General features: G+C 39.1%; 1 protein-coding gene across 3 annotated transcripts in view; it reads right to left on the reverse strand.

The window, feature by feature from the left end:
* Positions 1 to 19730, reverse strand: part of LOC108574960 (syntaxin-1A) — a 39426-nt gene that overhangs the window by 10253 nt on the left and 9443 nt on the right. For 2 of the 3 annotated variants that reach the window (XM_017937636.1, XM_017937635.1), the window contains exons 6-8: positions 11371 to 11444; positions 11141 to 11276; positions 10267 to 10379 (exon numbers count right to left, since the gene is read on the reverse strand). In XM_017937636.1, the coding sequence (XP_017793125.1) occupies positions 10267 to 10379; positions 11141 to 11276; positions 11371 to 11444 (323 nt within the window). Of the gene's footprint in view, positions 1 to 10266; positions 10380 to 11132; positions 11277 to 11370; positions 11445 to 19730 lie in introns of all 3 variants that reach the window. The other variant, XM_017937638.1, reaches the window with a different exon arrangement.

Genomic DNA, 19730 nt, shown 5'->3' on the forward strand with positions numbered 1-19730 from the left:
AGTAGATATAAAAAAATGTTTATAATAAAAATTAAATGGCTTTTTATGCCTTATAAGACTGTGCTATTAACTTAACAAAAATTCTTTTTTTTAATAAAAAATCTTCCACTACCGTTGTTGTGAAAAATTTTTAATTTTCTATCATATCGAAAAATATGTCAAATAAATGCATACAATGCATACAATGGGAGGAGAAGGTTTCGAGGATTTTGCTGAGGCAGATATTGTAGAACTAATGGCGGACAAAGAACTAAATGAGGATGATTTAGTTGACATGGTTAATGAAACAAATGATCGTGGCAGTGATCCTGATGAAGAGGAGTCTGAACCAGTTGCGTTCACAGCAAAAGTCATCCGTGAAGGTCTTGAATTAGGGCGAAAATTGGGTAATCATTTTCTACAAAATGACCCGAATGTTGAACAGCTCTCCTATTTCAGCGAGATACATATTAATAAACGCTTAACTCAATATGAGGAGGTCTATAAAGATTTGATCAAAAACCAAACACAATTGTTAATTACGGATTTCATTACCAAGGCTCGCCGATTTGAAATTGTTTCTAATTCATCTAACATCGAACTTGAATCGCATCAAGTACTATCGAGTGATGAAAGTGACATCATACCAACCAGGAATAAAAGATTAATAGTCTACGAAAGTGATAACAGTAATTAAATTTTTGGTTAAATTTTTTAATTTATACTTCTTGTTTCTATATGTAAAATGAATTACATACATATACCTTTATATTTTTATCATTTTATGAATAGACTGTTATTTTTATGCTTTTTAAGATATATTTAGTTTTATTTTACGTTGAAATAAATGAATTTAATTAAATAACTGACTAAATTGTGCCCATTTTATTTTTTTTTTCGATTTACACGGTATTCTGAGGAACCGACCTTCCGTGTAAATCGGGGGATAGGTGTATATGGGCGTTCGGGACAAAAATCATAACTTCGAAATTAATCAATTTTAGACCTAAGTTCTCTAATACTTTTTTGAAGAGAATTCAAATATGCATTGATTGGCACATAAAAAAATATATGGTTCCATTTAAAAAAATTATAGCGACCTATATTTTTTATCGAATAAAAACTTTTTTGTAAATTTTCATTAACAACGATTTATTGTCAACTGAATACTGATTAACTTTTGTTTGAAAAATTTGTTCATCAGTTTCACGGAAATACCGGCAAAATCGTTGCGGCCGTTTCGCATACAGGGGTTTGAGAGACAAATATCATAACTTTGTATACATTCAAAATTTCTCTTTTATTTTTGTTTTGTAATTTTCATTAGGTAGTTAAATAACAATATAAGTAATAAAAAAATTGAATAACACGTACAATAGTAGGATAGGACGCTAGAATACTGAATGCGTCAATAATGATTTTGACAATTTTCTTCATTTTTTCAAAGGTATTCAGGTACTAAACAACCTATAAAAATCGAATCAAAAACACAGATAGTCTGTGAATGGCACATATTTGAAAAATATACTGATTTTAATGGAGCAAATTTACGTATTTGACGTATTCAGTCAAAATTATAGGCAATATTATAAACTATGGTTTGTTATTAACATCTTAAAATGAAAAATTTTTTAGATTTTACACTTTGAATTTCTGATTTTTGTCCATTGGTGGAAACACTGTGCGTCGGTGTTACATTTTACTTTTAATTATTTTGTAATTTCATTTTGTAACTTTTCAGCGAAATGAAAAATTTGAGAAATATTGATGTGCAAAGCACTTATCAAGGAGACTACATACCTGTCCCCCGGGGATTTTGATAAAATTTGAAGGGATGAATCTAAAAGTCGAAAAATAACATTCTGTAAAATATTTCATTTCAATGCGCATTTTTTATAAACAATTGAAATTACTTCTGTAAAACTTTTGTACTTCTGTACACTCGTATTGAATCTATATTTCTTAACATATAGCAAAGAAAATTGCAATAATTAATAAATTTAAATATTTACCTTTATTGTACTACTGTTTAAATTCGACTGCTAAATAAATTTTGTTTAAAAAGTAAACTAGTTTCTTTTTTCCTTATTGTTTCCAAACATGCAACGATTTTACCAACGCATAATTGAGCGTACAGAATGGGAATCCCCTAAAAATGAATGTTGTTATGCATTTGTTTTCCAATTTAATTATAGAAAGACTACTACGCAACATCGCAGAACACATTACGTCCATTGTTTTAATCTTCATTTATTATTTTGCATCAGTTACAACAATGGCTTCGGAAAGAAAAGAAACAGACGTTTCTGTTCGTCAAATTATTGTTAATTTATATTCCAAAGGGAAGTCTCTTCGGGAAATCGGTAGCATAGTCGGTAGAACTCATTCTACTGTACATGAAATAATTAATAAATTTAGATATGAAGGTAGCGGAGCGGTCGAGGGAGAAAGAAAATTCTTTCAGAATATGACGAACGATATATTGTGCGACATATTAAAATTAAACCTAATATATCAGTGTACCAAAATTAACAGTAGATGTTTCCTCAAGACTTGGTAAATCTGTGGCAAAGGATACAATTCGCTGTGTTTTGCATCGAGAAGGGTATCACGGCCGAGTATCTCGAAAAAAGCCTTATATTTCTAAGGTGAACAGATTAAAACGTTTGGAATTTGCCAAACAATGGCAATGGTACCGCGGCGTGGTACGGGAATATGGCGACCCCGTGGTAATCCTGAGCCAATCAAACCGTGAGCCGGCAGAAATGCCGGAACGGGGGACTTGCCTTAATCGGCAAGTCTCCGAGGATGTCCTCCTCTATAAAAAAGGACCCTACCCCCAAGCTATGGCGCGCGGTGATGAGGGGGCGCCCCGGTGGATGCACCGGGGTGTGGCCGGTGGGACATCGGTTTTTAGCGGCCACCACGGGGTACCTGGCGACCCCCCGGGTGTAAGTAGCCTTGGCCAGGTAAGGCGGCTCTGCCTGGCTCAACCTCCTTTCCGACCACACTCGTGGAAACATTATGGATCATTCACTAAAAAAACAAAAAACGAGGTTGGGGGGTGAAGACGATGTGGGAGTGGTTCCTAGGGATCGGAGCGTTGGCTCCGGAGATTTGGAGGAGGCAAGGGCGCATATAAAACAGATGCGCGAGACGGTGGCGTCCATTTTGAAAAAGTTGGAGCGAGCTTCGTCTAGCGAGTCTAGACAACGCTCTACTTCGAAAAAAAGGGCGTCGACGAACGAGCCGCGGTCGGGCTCCTCCACGTCGACGACGCGATCGCCAACCAGACTTAGATCTGGTTCGGCATCGTCCGTCGGCGTGGGGGCCCCGGCTAGGCCCAGTGACGTGGAGGAGACTGGGGACTCGAGTGGGTCCGAATATGGCGAGGCAGGGAAGCTCAAACCCCCCGCACGCAAGAGAAGCAGGGGCCGCCACACTACCACCGGAGAGTATGCCAGAAAATTGAAGGTGCAAGCGGCCCAAGATGAAAGGGCCAGGGAGGAGGCTGAGACAGCTCGGATGCGGGACATTCTCGACTCGAGAGTCCCAGCCCCAAACACGGAGGAGGGTTGACCTCGAGGAACGCGACCTCATCGCAGCGCAGATGAGGGAAACGCCCCTCGAGGACATCGGTCAACGTGCGCTGGAGGCCGGCGACATGATTATGAAAACGGCGGCGAAGAGTGGCCATCTCCAGGGCCCGCTCCAGAAGGCCCTCAAGCGGGCGGCAGACACTCTGGTCTGCGCCAGCTTGGAGGCGATTCAGAGGATCGCAAACCCCCGCGCGGAGGTGGAGGAGCTCTAAAGGCCGCTGCTACCCAGGCGCAGGTCGAGGCCTTGAGGGAGAAATGCCGCGGGAACGGCTCCGAAGGGGCAATGCCCTCTCCGCCCCGTTGCGGCTTCGCCGCGTGCGGTGGCGTCGCCGGTTCGGGCATCGCGGGCGTCCCTGCGGACGTCACGCACGTCGTTGCGGGGTGAGGAGAGATCGGTCGGTGAACAGCAGGACCGAATTCTGGAGGCCATCTCCTCAATCAAGGAGATGGTCTCCAAGGAGGTGGAGTCCGTGAGGGCGGAGATGTGGAGTGCCCTTGCTAGCCAGGCGGGGTGGGCGCAGACAGCCCCACCAATGTTGGATACGCCGGGAGACGTACTTCTCCTCCCACCCCCAGTCGCTAAGGAGCGAAGGAGACGGGTGGGTAGGGAAGGAAGAAGGAGGAGGAAGGCGGCTGTGAGCGGGGCGGTTTCTACACCGCAACCGCCCACAGTGGCTATCGGGTACAACCGAGTCGAGCGGTCAAAAAGATAAGTGCGCCTGCTAACACAGCACCGCGCTCCCGGAGCCGGGGTCCGGAAAATAATCCGCCCCCGGCGTCCGGCGAGTCGTCATGGGAGCAGGTGGTGGGTCGGAGGGCGAGGCGAGCGCAAAAGGCGCCCCCCGCTCCTCCGCCACCGTCACCTGCGCGAAAGCCGAATAGGGGAGCGGCTAACCTTAGCCGCCCCCCGAAGTCGGCGGCGGTGACCCTGACGGTGGCAACGGGGGGTACCGTGACTTATGCCGGTATCCTTGCCACCGCCAGGGAAAAAATCCGCCTAGAGGATTTAGGTATTCCGGAGGTCCGCCCACGGTGGGCCCGGACCGGGCGGGCCCGGACCGGGGGCCTCATATTTGAAGTCTCCGGTCCGGAGAGGGAAGCCAAGGCGGAGGCCTTGGCGCAACGCCTCAAGGAGGTGTTGCAAGAACGTGCCAAGGACCATTGCCAAACAATGCAATTTATTACGGTACAAAATTCATTTGTATTTTGTTTCATCTCAGTGAATAAATCATAAATTCTTTGTATCGGTTCATTACGCGTATTTATTTTTGTTTTATAAACTTTCTCCTTTAAAGTTCCTCGCACATCAGTTCACTCAGATGAAACAAAATACAAATGAACTTCGTACCATAATAAATTCCATTTTGAACCGCTGTCAATCTTGTATTGCTAAAGATGTTGGCCATTTTGAAATGGAATATTAGTTGCATCTACGAATTTAGTATTAAAATTAGTATCAGGAGTAATAATCAGTATTAAACAAAAATTAGTATTAATTTAATGACTGTAAATGTAAACATATTTCACATAAAACTACATGTAAATATCGCTTAATTGCTCCCTTCGAAATCCGTATTTTTGTTTATAACTTCTTAATAAAGCGTTAAACAACCTATGTTTATATAACTTTTTTTTTTATGTAGATCCATAGAATATACTGACAAAGTTTGGTACTTTAAACCTGGGACACCCTATACATACATATATGTATAGCAGTATAATACTGTAATAGTACTGTGCAAAAGTCTTACGCCACCGTGCGAGATTTGTTTTATACTTGAATAAATCTATGTAAATATGATGCTTGTTACTATGCTATGTGTATATTCTAATAATTTGTTATGTCACACGTAGTACACACGTGGAAAACACGTGTTTTCCGGTGTCTATTGGAAAATGTAGTGAAGAAAAGGATTTACGTATTGCTTTTTATGACATGCAGTACGGAGTCGCTTCTTCAACCGTTTCAAGTAAAAATACTGACTACAAACACTTTTATTACTGATATTTCATTTCTCTTTCAACTTTCGACTCACAAACATCTTTCCACGATTCCCAGTACAAACAATCATTGACGTTCAGTAGTTTACGCATGCGCCTGTATGTGTGTAGGACGTAACATTATTAATAAAGCTTATAAAATATTGGATTATAACAAGTGTAATGGCAAAAATATCAACAACAGATAGACATCGCATCATTATTTACTACCAGGTAGGGCTTAGTCAAAGAGAAATGACTAAAAAATGTAAAATTTCCAGGACGGCAATTCAAAACACCATAAAAAAATTCAATGAAACTGGATGTGTCGAGGACAAAAAACAATGTGGGTGGCCTAACAAGATAAAGGAAAGTCATGAAAAGTTTTTAAGACTGCAATCCGACAAGATCTTCAGTAAAACTGACAGAAGATATGCAACAAGCTACGGGAGTATCGATTGACATTTCAACAGTTTGTCAAACTCTTCTGAAATCCGGGCTAAGAGGATGTGTTGCAATTAAAAAATCGTTGTTTCGAAAAGGAAACAAGAATAAAAAACTGCAATATGCTCAGGAACACAAGAATTGGCAAATAGAAGATTGAGAAACGGTCTTATGGGGCAATGAAACAACATTCGAAATTTTTGGTAAGGAAAGGCGTCAGTATGTACAGAGACGAAAAGGAGAAGTTTACCAGGAGGCACGTTTGAAATCTATAGTAAAACATGGCGGAGGGACGGTAATGGTTTGGGGCTGTATTTCTGCTTATGAAGTAAGAAATTTGGTCCGGATTGATGGAAAAATGACAACTGCACAATACTTACAGATTCTACAGCAGCATTCAGTACCATCCGGGCTACAACTAATTTGTAACAAATTTATCTTCCAACATAACGACGAACCCAAACATACTGCCCGAATTATAAAAAATTATTTGAAAAATTTAGAGGATAGTAAACTATTAAAAGTTATGAAATGGTCTCCAAAGTCTTGATTGAAATATTATTGAACATGGCTTATTTGGACAGAGCACGAAGAAAAAGTGAACCAAAAAATGCAAATGAACTGTTTAAAGTATTACGTACAGAATGACAAAAACTTCCAATTAAAATTATTGAAAAATTATACGAAAGCTGTACAAGAAGAGTCAACGCTACATTAAGGCAAAATGAAGCCCCACAAAATGTTGGAAGACATTTAATATATATGAAATATATGATATGATATCTATGATATCTATGATATGATATGATATATGGTAATATAGGAAATAATGGAAGATCTGTGGAGGGGATACCCATAGAAGGAAGTTTTCAATAATTCAAAATTGAACATATTGGTAGGTACTTATTGTACTCGTTGAACTCGTCTTAACATACACTATCATATTATGTATATCAAAAAATATAGCATTCCATTTAAAAAAATTAAACTGACTTTGAAATCTCCCTCACATACCAAGTACAAAAAAAATATTTACAGCAAATAACGTCCCCCTCCATACCAAACAACTTTTGTTAAAACATTTTTTTTCGTAAAATCACTTCCTTAAAAGATATTTTACTGTATTGAGATAAAACAGACACCCTGTATATAGGAGTAGAGTACTACAGGCTTTCTAACTGATTTCCAGTTTATTTCATTATATTCGCAGGAAAAATTCACAAAGATACCTATGATTTTCAGGAGGTCATGTTGAACTAACCCCTTAATGAACGTACAGTGCGTTGATGATACCAAAAATTTGAATCCGGAGATGAAAACCTTGTTAATGAAGCACGTGTAAGACCAGTGCCGGCCATTAATGATGGTCAACTGAAGCTTTCGGCTGAAGCAAATCCATGTAAAACTGTCATAAAAAACTTGCCATAGAATTAAGTGTAAGTGCCATAACAATTATACGTCACTTGCAACCGATTAGTAAAGTGAAAGAGCTAAGCAGGTGGGCGCCTCATCAACTTAATGAACGACAGAAACTTCAACGTCAAGAAATCTGCAATTCACTGTTGATTCGCAATGATAGAGATCTGCTTTTGCATCGCAGTGACCTACGATGAAAACTGGGTACTTTACGATAACAGGTGATGTTCTACTTAATGGTTAAATGCAGATAAATCTACACGACACATGTCAAAGTTAGCTTTACATCCAAAGAAGACAATGGTCACAGTATGGTGGTCAATGGCTAATATGGTCTATTATAACTTCTTAAAACCAGGTGAAACTATCACGGCAGAGAAGTATTGTGCTCAACTTGAAGTAAGACACCAGAAATAACGAATTAAACAATCGGCATTGGTCAATCGAAAAAGGCCCATTCTGGTGAACGACAATGCTCGGCCACATGTTTTGCAAATGACAGTCAAAAAATCTTAATTACTTAAAATACGGAACTACTTCATCCGCCATACTCACCGGATTTGTCGCTCACGGATTATCACTTTTTTAAACATCTAGATCACTTTCCCAGCGGAAAAACCTTTACGAATCAAGCAAACATAGAAAATACCTTCAACAAATTTATTGATACCAGAACGCCGACATTTTATGAAAATGAAATTAATCTTGTCACTCGTTGGCAGAAATGTGTAGATTGTAATGGTTCCTATTTGGATTAATAAAATTTAATATAAAAAAAGTTATACTGACTTAAAGCTGCGGTTCAAAATCGAACGTTTCATATGTTACAACCTAACACAAGAAACAAGCAGGCAGACAGGCAGACAAGCAGACAGGCAGGCAGACAAACAGATGGAAGATGGATGTAGACAGGGAAATGAATTTGATTAAGATAGCGAGAAGCAATAGAAGAAAAAAGGAGAGAAGAGAAATAAAAGCGAAACGAATGTTTCTGTTTCGCGAATTATATTTGCAACGCGGATTCGAACACAAAGGTTTGCGACTGTTCGTAAGAGAGGAGAAAAGCGTACGGGGACGTATGCACCTTGCATCGCACATGCTGCCGACATGTTCATCTACGAAAGAATGAGTTTATGCGCGCTCGATCGCCACGGAACAACACCGAACGAAACTCGCACAAAAGCAAAGCGAACAGAAAAATAGGTGGTAAACGGGGAAAAGGAATATCGAAACCGAGTCGAAAAGAGCAAGTAACATTTGCGTCGGCAATTTCTCCTTGGGTTGCGTGCAACAGACGTACAAATGCTCGTATACATCGTGTAGATAGAGGTTCGACGACGAGCGTAGCGTCAAACATGCAACATGTGGAGAGGAGGACCTGTTTGGAAAAAGGGTACGGGGAAAAAAGGCGACAAGTCGCAAATCGAAAATAGCACGCGTAGCTCTCGCTTTGCAGTTTCGTCATCGAAATCCTTATGGTCTCTTCCTACAACGATGTGTATGAATAACCGTCGATGATCGTCGCTGAATGACTGTCGAAATTTCGAGAATTTAAGAGAAGAACAGAGTAGTAGCAGCAGCAGCAATACCACCACCACTGCGGTGATAGCGAATCGTCGATAGTTGCACGAAAGAAACGAAAGAAAAGAATCCAGCGGCGATCAAGCATTCCGGATCCGATGCGTTTACCTTACGAGCTTTGCTCTGGTACTCCTCGGCCTTGATCAGCTCCCCTCGGGCTTGATCCACGTGGTCACCAGTCTGATCGACGAAGTACTCAATGCGGTCCACCAATTCGCCCTGCCGTGCCATGGCGTGTCGTACCGTGCGGTGCCAGGGATAGAGGGACGGAAAACGGGTGGAAGAAGAGAACGGATGGCAGAGAGCGCGAGATGGATCGAATCTCCAACGAGGATGTACCCAAAGTTAATTGTTACGCGTACGCGTGCAACCAGACGTATACACAGGAAGAAATAGCATAAAGACACACACACACACCGCAGATGAAGCCACACCACCCCACGCGACAGCAAAAGAAACGGTGCAGCGTGAATGCATGGCCACGCACGCAAACACACGGGAACCGAATCATGAACGAAATTTAGTCGGTTAGAGAGCAGAGGTTAATACGCAGAGTTTTAGTAATACATACAATGGACGAAACAGTTGATGGACGGAGCCACAATTAGCACACTCATGTTCAACAGGACAGAGCGACACAAGTAGAGAGACACAAATATGATGATGCATGTATACAACAAACATAGCCGTATACGTATAATTAAAAGTTTGATTGTATATATAGTACACGCGCGCAAACATAGATAGAGGGATAGAGAGAGAGAGAGAGAAGAATCAGAGGGATAAGAAACGCGTAATACATACATCATACATAATAGATGCACACCGAACGTATGAACGCACATACGTGCGCGAGCATCGTTTCGATTATTCAAAATATGATAGGGAAAATGATGGTAAAGCGTTGCGGTTATTTGGTGTCACGTTTCAAAGGAGTAAAGAGAATAGTAGTAATAGATGCACATAACCAAAGAAACAAAACAAGTTAACCAAAAAGCGAAAGGGATATCGAATAGTGGTGGAAAAGTGAAAGAATATAAGTGAAAGAAAAATTGCGAATGCAAGGAAGGGAGATCGAAATAATATTGAATGATCGAGGATGTACGCGGGGGTTGAAAAAGGTTAGGTTCCACAAACCATATGGAAGAGGAGAGGGAAAAGGAGGAAGAGATAGCAGAGGACAAGGACCGAGAGGAGAAACAAAAAGTGACCAATTAGACGCGAACAAAAGATCGATGATTTCGCGTAACATCTGGGGAGGACTCACCCGTCGGGCTTTGCTTTGATACTTGAGCGCTTTTTTGGTGTCCTGCGTAGCCGTCTGCACGTAGTCCACCGCGTGTTCCACGTGGTATTCTATGCGATCTATCATCTCACCCTAAAGTAGGTGCGTGGCGCGAATCCACGCAGCGTAACAGGAGAAGAGAAAGCGTTGTTAGTTTTAGTCGGTTAACAAGCTAAGATTTTTTTTGCATGCACCACGGAGAATAAGAAAGAAAGGAAGAAAGAGAGAGAGAGAGAGAGAGAGAGAGAGAGAAACAGACCATACTGATGATGGCAATTAAAATTTGATATAAACGCGTTGACTATTTGCAATTTTGCCAAATTTCCTTCCTTGTATCTATCTATCTACCTATCTTTTTTTCTTTCTTTCTTTTGATCAATGCGTTTTCATTCTCAGTCTCAACGATTTAGAAGATTACTATCTTGTCGTTCTCGTATTATCGTCATGTTAATATTGATATTAATATCAATTTGTTGCCGTTATTGCCATTATCTATGTAGCCGTTTATTTGTATGTCATGCATATCAAATTTACATCAGCGTGTACCGAGAACGAATACAAACTACGCGCAATTTTCGTGACGATAGAACTCGGTAAACACGCTCGCATGCTCGAGAAAAGAAAAGTTACACTGCTTCACGCTACGCCCCTCATAAAATTCATTCTTTCCCTTTCCCATCTCTTCTTGCTAATCGTTGCACGTAATTAAAATTCTACTTTAACGCGAACAACCGTATAGCAAACTGTAGGTAATATTAGTCTAGGAATATAACCCGTGAGATTGTATTTCCGCGGAAAACCGAAGGGGGCGCATAGAACAAACGAGAAAGAAACAAAAAGACTGTTACAAATCTATGACTTTCTACCAACATAGCCATGTCCATGAACATATCATGAAGTTCCCTGATCGAGTTTTCCAGTTTGATGATATCCGCATGGCGCGCTTCAATGTCGGCAAGAGTTTGTTTCGCTTGTTGCGTTTCCATAATGATCTGCGAAAAAAAATATAGCCTCCATAGAATACCGCATAATGTTCGATGGATTAAAGAAGAAAGGAAGGAAAGAAGGAAGATAGGACAGGCTTACTCCTTGCGTGAACACGGCCGGATTTCCTTGTTCCAGCATTTCCTCTAGTTCTTCGTTGGTGGTTGTCCTACCGGCTAAAAACGAAGAAAAATTGATCGGTTTAAAGAGGTCGTAAATTAAACTCTTAAGAATCGGCACCGAATGATATTGCGACACTCAGGGCCGTGCGTTGTAGTCTGTTTGAGGGTTCCAACAATAGATGAATGATAACATATGATTTAGTATTTTAAGTGGAAAATGATACTTCATTTACAAATGGAAAATATATTAATATTAACTCTTTCGCGGACACTTGAAATTTCACATAGGTGCTTAGAAACACACTTGTGACCACAATATTCTTGTTCCACGAACATGATATACTATTGAAAAATGAGTATGATTGTCACGGTACATTTATACGAAATATATTTATTTAGCATAAAAGATACGAAATTGGAAAATGAATTTTGGAACATATTAATTAATAATAAATCTGAACAAATTAATTAAATATGCTTTAAGTATAGTAAAACTAAACTTCAAAAGAGCAAAATATAGAATATGAATAGTATTTAGGTATACAATAAGAAATCATATTACAAGATAAAGCTAAACATACCAAAAATCTTGCTATCTTGTTATATTTCGTTATTGTGCCATTTTTCAAAACATGGTCCTGGGCATAAGGGTGGCTTTTCATCGCAATCTCTACACCGCCACGATGTTTCCTTCCGTACATTATTTTTCGAACAATACCGACATCGTAAATGGTAAATATTTCGTCTGTATCTTTCAGGCACAGGAATCTTTTCCTGAAAGTGGGATTGGCTTACTTCCTCTTGATTTTCTACAGTAGTTCTTTTGCGTTTGCCTCCGTGTCTCGATCCGATTTTTACAAACTTTCGACCATCAGAGTGATCAGCTGGTATACTGATAAAATACTTTATTAGAAAATTTCTAAAATCTAATCTATTAATGCAGTTTTTTTGTCTCTTTCATTTTTTTTTTACTATATATATCAGGGGTGGCCAACTACACTACCTTTGGAAGCCACATTTCAGGAAGGAATATTTGAAAGAGCCATTGATTTATCTTTGATAACAAATCAAACAATGAAAAACTGAAAAACCAGTTCAATTTTTTAAAGTTTATCAGTTTTAGTTTACCATATTTCATACATACATTCTATTTGCATAAGAGCCGCACATGAATAATAAGAAATTACTTGGTCCACCCGGACAATACCAGACATATAAGTATTCTATTCTGCAAAATCTTTTAGCTTTACTTTGGTTTGGTCGAATCTATTGGTCGTTTCTATTAATGCTGGGTGGTAACGCGTAAGTAGTTATGCTGCAGACTTCCCTCTTATCTTTTCACTTTGATACATACAGGGTGGGGCAATAACTATGTCCACCTTGAATATTGCCGTTATTTGTAATAATATTGTAAGTGTAGTGTGTATGTGTCTGTGTGCATGCGTGTGCCTGTCCGAGCTGCGAACAGAGGAACAGCGTTGTTTGGTGGTTGCTAACGAAGATTGGAGCAGCGCGTCGCGAAAGACGTTGATCGGCCGTTTGGTTGTCCGTGTGCCCTTTATACTAAAATCGCCCATCCCTTACAATTTTCAGAAGTCGGATAGCCATCGTGCTCAACAACGTGTGTTTACGATGACGCGTCGTTGTTAGGAAAATTTTGTGAACTTTATGGACTTCACGAATTTTTTTAGAAACGTACAGGTTTATGTTAAGTGTCCGATTTATGTTACGGTTTTTGTTCGTACGGCGATATTTCGTATAAAGACTGTCTCACAAGTATGGTTGCGGTGTCCGAACTTAAAGAAATGCTAATGGAAAACAGTCTGCCTACTTCGGGAACGAAAAACGAATTAGTCAAACGATTATTGGAAGCAGGGATTCCGGTCGGGACACCGCCTGTTTCGGAACGAACGGAATCGCTCGAGTGACTCCCACAATGAACCGCACGAGTCGCGTTCCGTTCAATTGCGTGAAATCAAAATATTACGAAAAGAAAGGGATTTAGCGGCCCGCGAAGCGGAATTGTTACGACGAGAGCTCGATTTGCTAAGAATGACGCCCACGATCAGAAGAAGATCGTCCCGTTTGAGCCAGTGCAAAGAGATGGCAGGAAATTAAGGACTTAGTTGCTGAGTTTGGCGGTAACAATTTGGACCATGACAAATGGGAGAAACAGGTGAAATAACTGCTTTCTTCGTATGAGCAGGCTCACCGACAAAGCGTTGAGATGGTATCATTCGCGAGCCGACTGTGTCGAGTTAAGCTGTGATGATCTATTGCGAGAATTGAAGAAAATATATGATCAACGCCCAGATCCATTAATGTTACAACGTGAATTCGAGGGACGGATCTGGAAAACCGGTGAAGCATTTTCTGATTATCTCCACGAAAAGGTAACACTGGGAAACCGTGTGCCTGTACCGGAAACGGAGATGATTAGTTATATTATCGAAGGCATACAGAACGAGACGTTGCAAACGCAAGCAAAGGTACAGCAATATGAGACCATCGACGCAATGCGAACGGCACTCGCAAACGTCCCAGCGCTCAGGGAGACGTTGCGCCGGCCATTCATACAACGTCCAGAAAATACAAAAAAAATCATGCAGCGGACCAGGGAGCTGCAGAGGGAGCAATTGCCCGAAGCCGAAGATGGAGAGAGGTTCCTGTTTCAAATGTGGCAAACTTGATCATCGAGCGAACTAGTGCAATTCATTATCGAACATCAATTACGTAGCAGAACAACGAGGTGATGATGACGACTTCCGACGGGCGGTGGAGCTGCGTATTAAGAACAAGGGCGGCATTTTTAATATTTCTCTTAATGCGTTGATTGATTCGGGAACTCCCATATGTTTTATTAAAGAATGTTACATTCCGAGAGATTGGGTGGTAATCGATTTAAATGGCGATCAGTTTTGTGGTATTAATGGCAGTAATTTAGACGTAGTAGGTCATACCGAAGCGACGGTTATTTTAGAAAACAACGAGTACGATGTAGTCTTACGGGTAGTGTCGGATCGGACGATGAAAAGTCCTATAATTTTGGGTCGTGATTTCATGAGACTTGCGAAACTGTCATTGATTGTTAAAGACGAAGTGAACGAAATTATAAACATTAGAATAGACGACGGTGACAATAAAGTGACAGCGCAGGACATGAAAATCAACGAAAGCATTCCGGCCGAAGTTAAAACGCGACTGCACAAATTATTTGTGACAAATTACGCTAAAGTTGAAAGACCGTCGGAACCCGCGGTAGAAAACGTCATGAAGCTGACGCTCGTTGACGAAAAGCCATTCCCATTCACGCCGCGTAGACTTTCTTACGACGAGAAAAATAAATTACAACATATTATAGACGATTTACTTGCCAAGAGCATCATTTATTACAGAGAGTACGTCGGAATATGCCTCACCGATTGTATTAACTAGGAAAAAAAACGGCGAAACAAGAATGTGCGTGGATTTTCGAACACTAAATAAAATTACGGCGCGTGATAATTTTCCACTCCCCTTGAACGAAGATCAACTTGATTTATTAAGAGGGAAAAAATATTTTACGAGTTTAGATCTTAGAGATGGTTTCTTTCATGTCAAAACGCATGAGGAATCGATAAAATACACGGCATTCGTCTCACCTTTCGGCCAGTACGAGTATACGAGGATGCCTTTTGGGTTGAAGGGAGCTCCCCTGAGATTCCAACGATTTGTTACACAATTCTTTAGGAAACATATTGATGCAGGCGAACTATCTGTGTATTTGGACGATTTCTTAATTATGACAGAAACGATCGAGCATCACTTTCAAGTACTCGAACATGTCTTTAAATTACTCGTAGCTAACAAACTCGAATTACGACTTGATAAATGTAATATTTTCCAAACAAAATTAGATTATTTAGGTTATACAATCAGCGACGAAGGGATCCGACCAACAGAACGAGGTCTCGATGCGGTAGTGAATTTCCCGTACCTTCATAATGTTCGAGATATGCAAAATTTTCTGGGACTGTGCTCCTATTTTAGAAAATTTGTCGAGGGATTTTCAATCGTCGCGAAACCCCTTTATGATTTAGTAAAGAACTTAAAGACCGTTTAATTCATGCACCGATTTTAAGTAGGTATATATTCTCCGAGAGATGAAACCCAATTACATTGTGATGCGAGCGCAACTGGGTTTGGAGCGATTTTACTGCAGAAGAAAATAGATAAAAAATTACACCCAGTATTTTATTTTTCGAAAAGAACGGCAGAGACTGAATCAAAATACCATAGTTTCGAATTAGAAACCTTAGTAATAATTTATGCTTTACGCCGTTTTCGCAGATATTTACTTGGAGTAAAGTTTAAAATAATTACAGATTGCCAGGCCCTAAGCCTCACACTGAATAAAAGAGAAACAAACCCACGGATCGCGCGTTGGGTTCTGGAGATGCAGGATAATGATTATACGTTGGAACATAGATCAGGAACCCGAATGCTTCACGTGGACGCATTAAGTAGGCAAGTATTGGTAATAGAGGACAATTCCTTCGATCGTAATCTTGCATTGTGCCAAAATGACGATTCAACAATTGTAAGAATTCGTACCGAGTTAGAGCGATCAGAAAATAAACTGTACGAGATGAGGAATGGTTTAGTTTACAGAAAATATCAAGATCAAGCCTAAGTACCTTAGTTAATGATATAAATATGATGCTTGTTACTATGCTATCTGTATATTCCAATAGTTTGCTATGTCAGACGAAATACACACGTGGAAAACACGTGTTTTCCAGTATCTATTGGAAAATGTTGTGAAGGAAGGGATTTATTGCTTTTTATGACGTGTAGCCGGAATCGCTTCTTCAACCGTTTCAGGTAAAAATACTGACTGCAAACATTTTCATTACTGATATTTCATTTCTATTCCAACTTTCGACTCGCAAACATCTTTCTACGATTTCCAATCCAAACAATTATTGACATTTAGTACTTTACGTGTGGTGTGTACGTGTGATACAACATTATTCATAAAGCTCATAAAATATTGGATTATAACAAGTGCAATGGCAAAAATATCAACAGCAGATAGACATCGCATCATTATTTCTTACTAGGAAGGGCTTAGTCAAAGAGAAATTGCCAAAAAATGTAAATATTCGAGGACGGCAATTCAAAACACCATAAAAATATTCAATCAAACTGGATCTGTCGAGGACAAGAAACGATGTGGAAGGCCTAAAAAGATAAAGGAAAGTCATGAAAAATTTTTAAGACTGCAATCATTACATAATCGGACAAGATTTTCAGTAAAACTGGCAGAAGATTTGCAGTAAGATACAGGAGTATCGGTTGATGCCTCAACAGTTCGTCGAACTCTTCTGAAATCCGGACTAAGAGGATGTGTTGCAATTAAAAAACCGTTGTTTCGAAAAGGAAGCAAGCAGAAAATACTGCAATATGCTCAGGAACGCAAGAATTGGCAAATAGAAGATTGGGAAACAGTCTTATGGAGTGATGAGTCAAAGTTCGAAATTTTTGGTAACAAAAGGCGTCAGTATGTACGGAGACGAAAAGGAGAAGCTTACCTGGAAGAATGTTTAAAACCTACAGTAAAACATGGCGGAGAGTCGGTAATGGTTTGGGGCTGTATTTCTGCATATGGAGTAGGAGATTTGGTCCGGATTGATGGAAAAATGACAGCTGCACAATACTTACAGAATCTGCAGCAGCATGCAGAGTATCGTCTGGGCAACGACTAATTTCTAACAAATTTATCTTCCAACATGATAATGACCCCAAGCATACCGCCCGAATTGTAAAAAATTATTTGAAAGATTTAGAGGACAGTGAAACATTTAAAGTTATGAACTGGCCACCTCAGTCCTGATTTAAACATCATCGAACATGTTTGAGATTATTTGGACAGAGCACGAAGAAAAAGTGAACCAAAAAATGCAGATGAACTGTTTGAGATATTACGAACAGAATGGCAAAAAATTCCAATTCAAATCATTAAAAAATTATACGAAAGTTGTACCGGAAGAATCAACGCTACCATTAAGGCAAAAGGAGGCCACACAAAATATTAGAGTTTTCATCAAATTTATAACATTTTTATATAATTTTTAATAGTACATTGTAAAATAATATTGGTATAATAAAATACGGGGTGTCCCAGTATTGATGGTACAACCATGGAGGGGGTGATTCTACACGAGAAAATAAGTCGAAAATATGGAATAAATTCTTTTCATTCCAGGCTTCGTTTTCGAGAAAATCGACTTTAAATTTTCTTCGAGTACGCATGCACCCAACTATGTCGTGGATGAACGGATTTAAAGTAAAGTATATATTTTTTTCCATATCTATCATAAACCAATAACACATCTATTCCATTGACAAAATATTAGAAACTATCCGTAGCTAGAACAATACATGGCCAGAAAACCGATGACGCTCCAAAATTACTTTTATGTTCACTTTGTGATAAACTATTTTTAACATATTTTTGAAACATTTTTATGTGAATATCGTTTATTGTCACGTAAATAGTAATTAAAAAAAAAATTTATTTCACGAAAAAAAAATTGGACCTTTATGGGGCGTGAACCTACGACAAAAAGTTTCCAGCGGTTCCGCAGTTAGATGCCTTAACCGTAACGCTAGCGACGACGTTGAGTAATAATACTTTAGAAACTAATACTTTAGAAGATAAGGTGCGTATACACTTTCAATTAATTAAATTAACTTAATTCTCTTAATTCGTACATTACTCTGTCGAATGCACAGACATTAAAAATCACACAATACACTAACTGTATCGAGGAAATGCAAAAATTAAAAGTATTCATCAGGTTTTTGTGCGAAATATCTCGAAAATGTCGGTTTTTTATTTTTTTTAACTACGGCGCACCCTTTCGAAAAATCTGAAAAAAAATTGAGGACAATAGACATACTAATATCTACCTACTGTAAAAGTAAAAATCTAGTCGCTCGAAAACTTCAACCCGAAATCTGCATTTTTCGACATTTTTTTGCGTTTTTGATTTTTTGCACTTAGGATTTGCAACGAAAAAATCTGAAAAAAATTACAACCATAAACAACCATGTCTACAATATTCTAGAATTTTCTTAGAATATTTGCATACCGTTAAATAGGAAAAATGTGGTAAAAACCGATAATTCGAATTTACCCTGTGACTACCCTCCCGGTTGGTGTACGATGTTTTCTTTCGGTAAGTTATCGAATGGTGCATTGCCAGGTAAAATCGGTTCAAGGGCACTTTTGACCATTTTATCCTGCTATACCCTTTGTTCGAATCGCCTTCTCGACATTGTTGCAGAAAAAACAGGATGATAATAGAGTGGGTCATAAGAAAACATTCGTCTTATTGAAGGAAATTTCACTTGTCCTTGCAAAAGACAAAGACCCAAAAATTTCCACAATTCTGTAGCATCGAGGATTTTCCAACGATTTTTTCTACTATATTTTGGAGAGGGTAAATCCTGTGTCACAAGTATGTTCCCATTACTGTTAGAGGAATTTAAAATCAAATTCATGACATCCTCGTTTCAAAGCGTTTTAAAAACATCAACAGGTATCATATCTTCCGAAAAATCAATTTTCACTCCTGATAAATTCACATTAAAATTAAAATTAGCGACGTTCGTTGTAACAAAAATATCCCTGGTAATTTCTATTTCTGATACTTCTTCTGCACTCCTTTCAATGCTATCAGGATAATAACTTTCATTACTGTCACTTGAAGCTTCGGTTATACCAAATATTTCTTCTTCATCTGTCTCATTTTCATATACAGGGTGTTTGGTAGGTCGATAGAAAGTTTGCAAGGGGTGAAAGAGGAGGTCATTTGGAACATATTTAGCTATATATACCTTTATACAAGGTGTCATGGTATTTGAGATATTGGCCACTTTCTTAATTTTGCTTATTACCGGACATTTCCGAAGTAAACGATTATAGAAAGTTTATTATGGTCATTATAAACTCCAACTTTATATTTTTTCTTATCTTCAGAACATGTTTCGTCTAAATCACACAATAAAATTTTTCTAAATATGATTTTAAACATTTGGTAAGCGAATGAAGTTGCCTGTATACTGTGTCTTGTAATTAAAGTAAGTTTTTAATCGCTCTTTTCTCAAAAACAACGTGTTCCTATGGAATTAAAATTTTTGTAAAAACTTCTTTGTTTTGTCCTGCTTCTAATGGTATGTGACACTTTAACCATCTTCTGCAAATTATTTGTACCTGAGCAATAGATGTACCCAGCGGTACGCTGCGATCGCCTTCCTACCTATTTTAGAGAGGGTAGATTAAATAGTTATTAC

Source organism: Habropoda laboriosa, unplaced genomic scaffold (genome assembly GCF_001263275.1).
Source record: "Habropoda laboriosa isolate 0110345459 unplaced genomic scaffold, ASM126327v1 scaffold210, whole genome shotgun sequence".
In the NCBI taxonomy this organism is placed as follows: Eukaryota; Metazoa; Arthropoda; class Insecta; order Hymenoptera; family Apidae; genus Habropoda; species Habropoda laboriosa.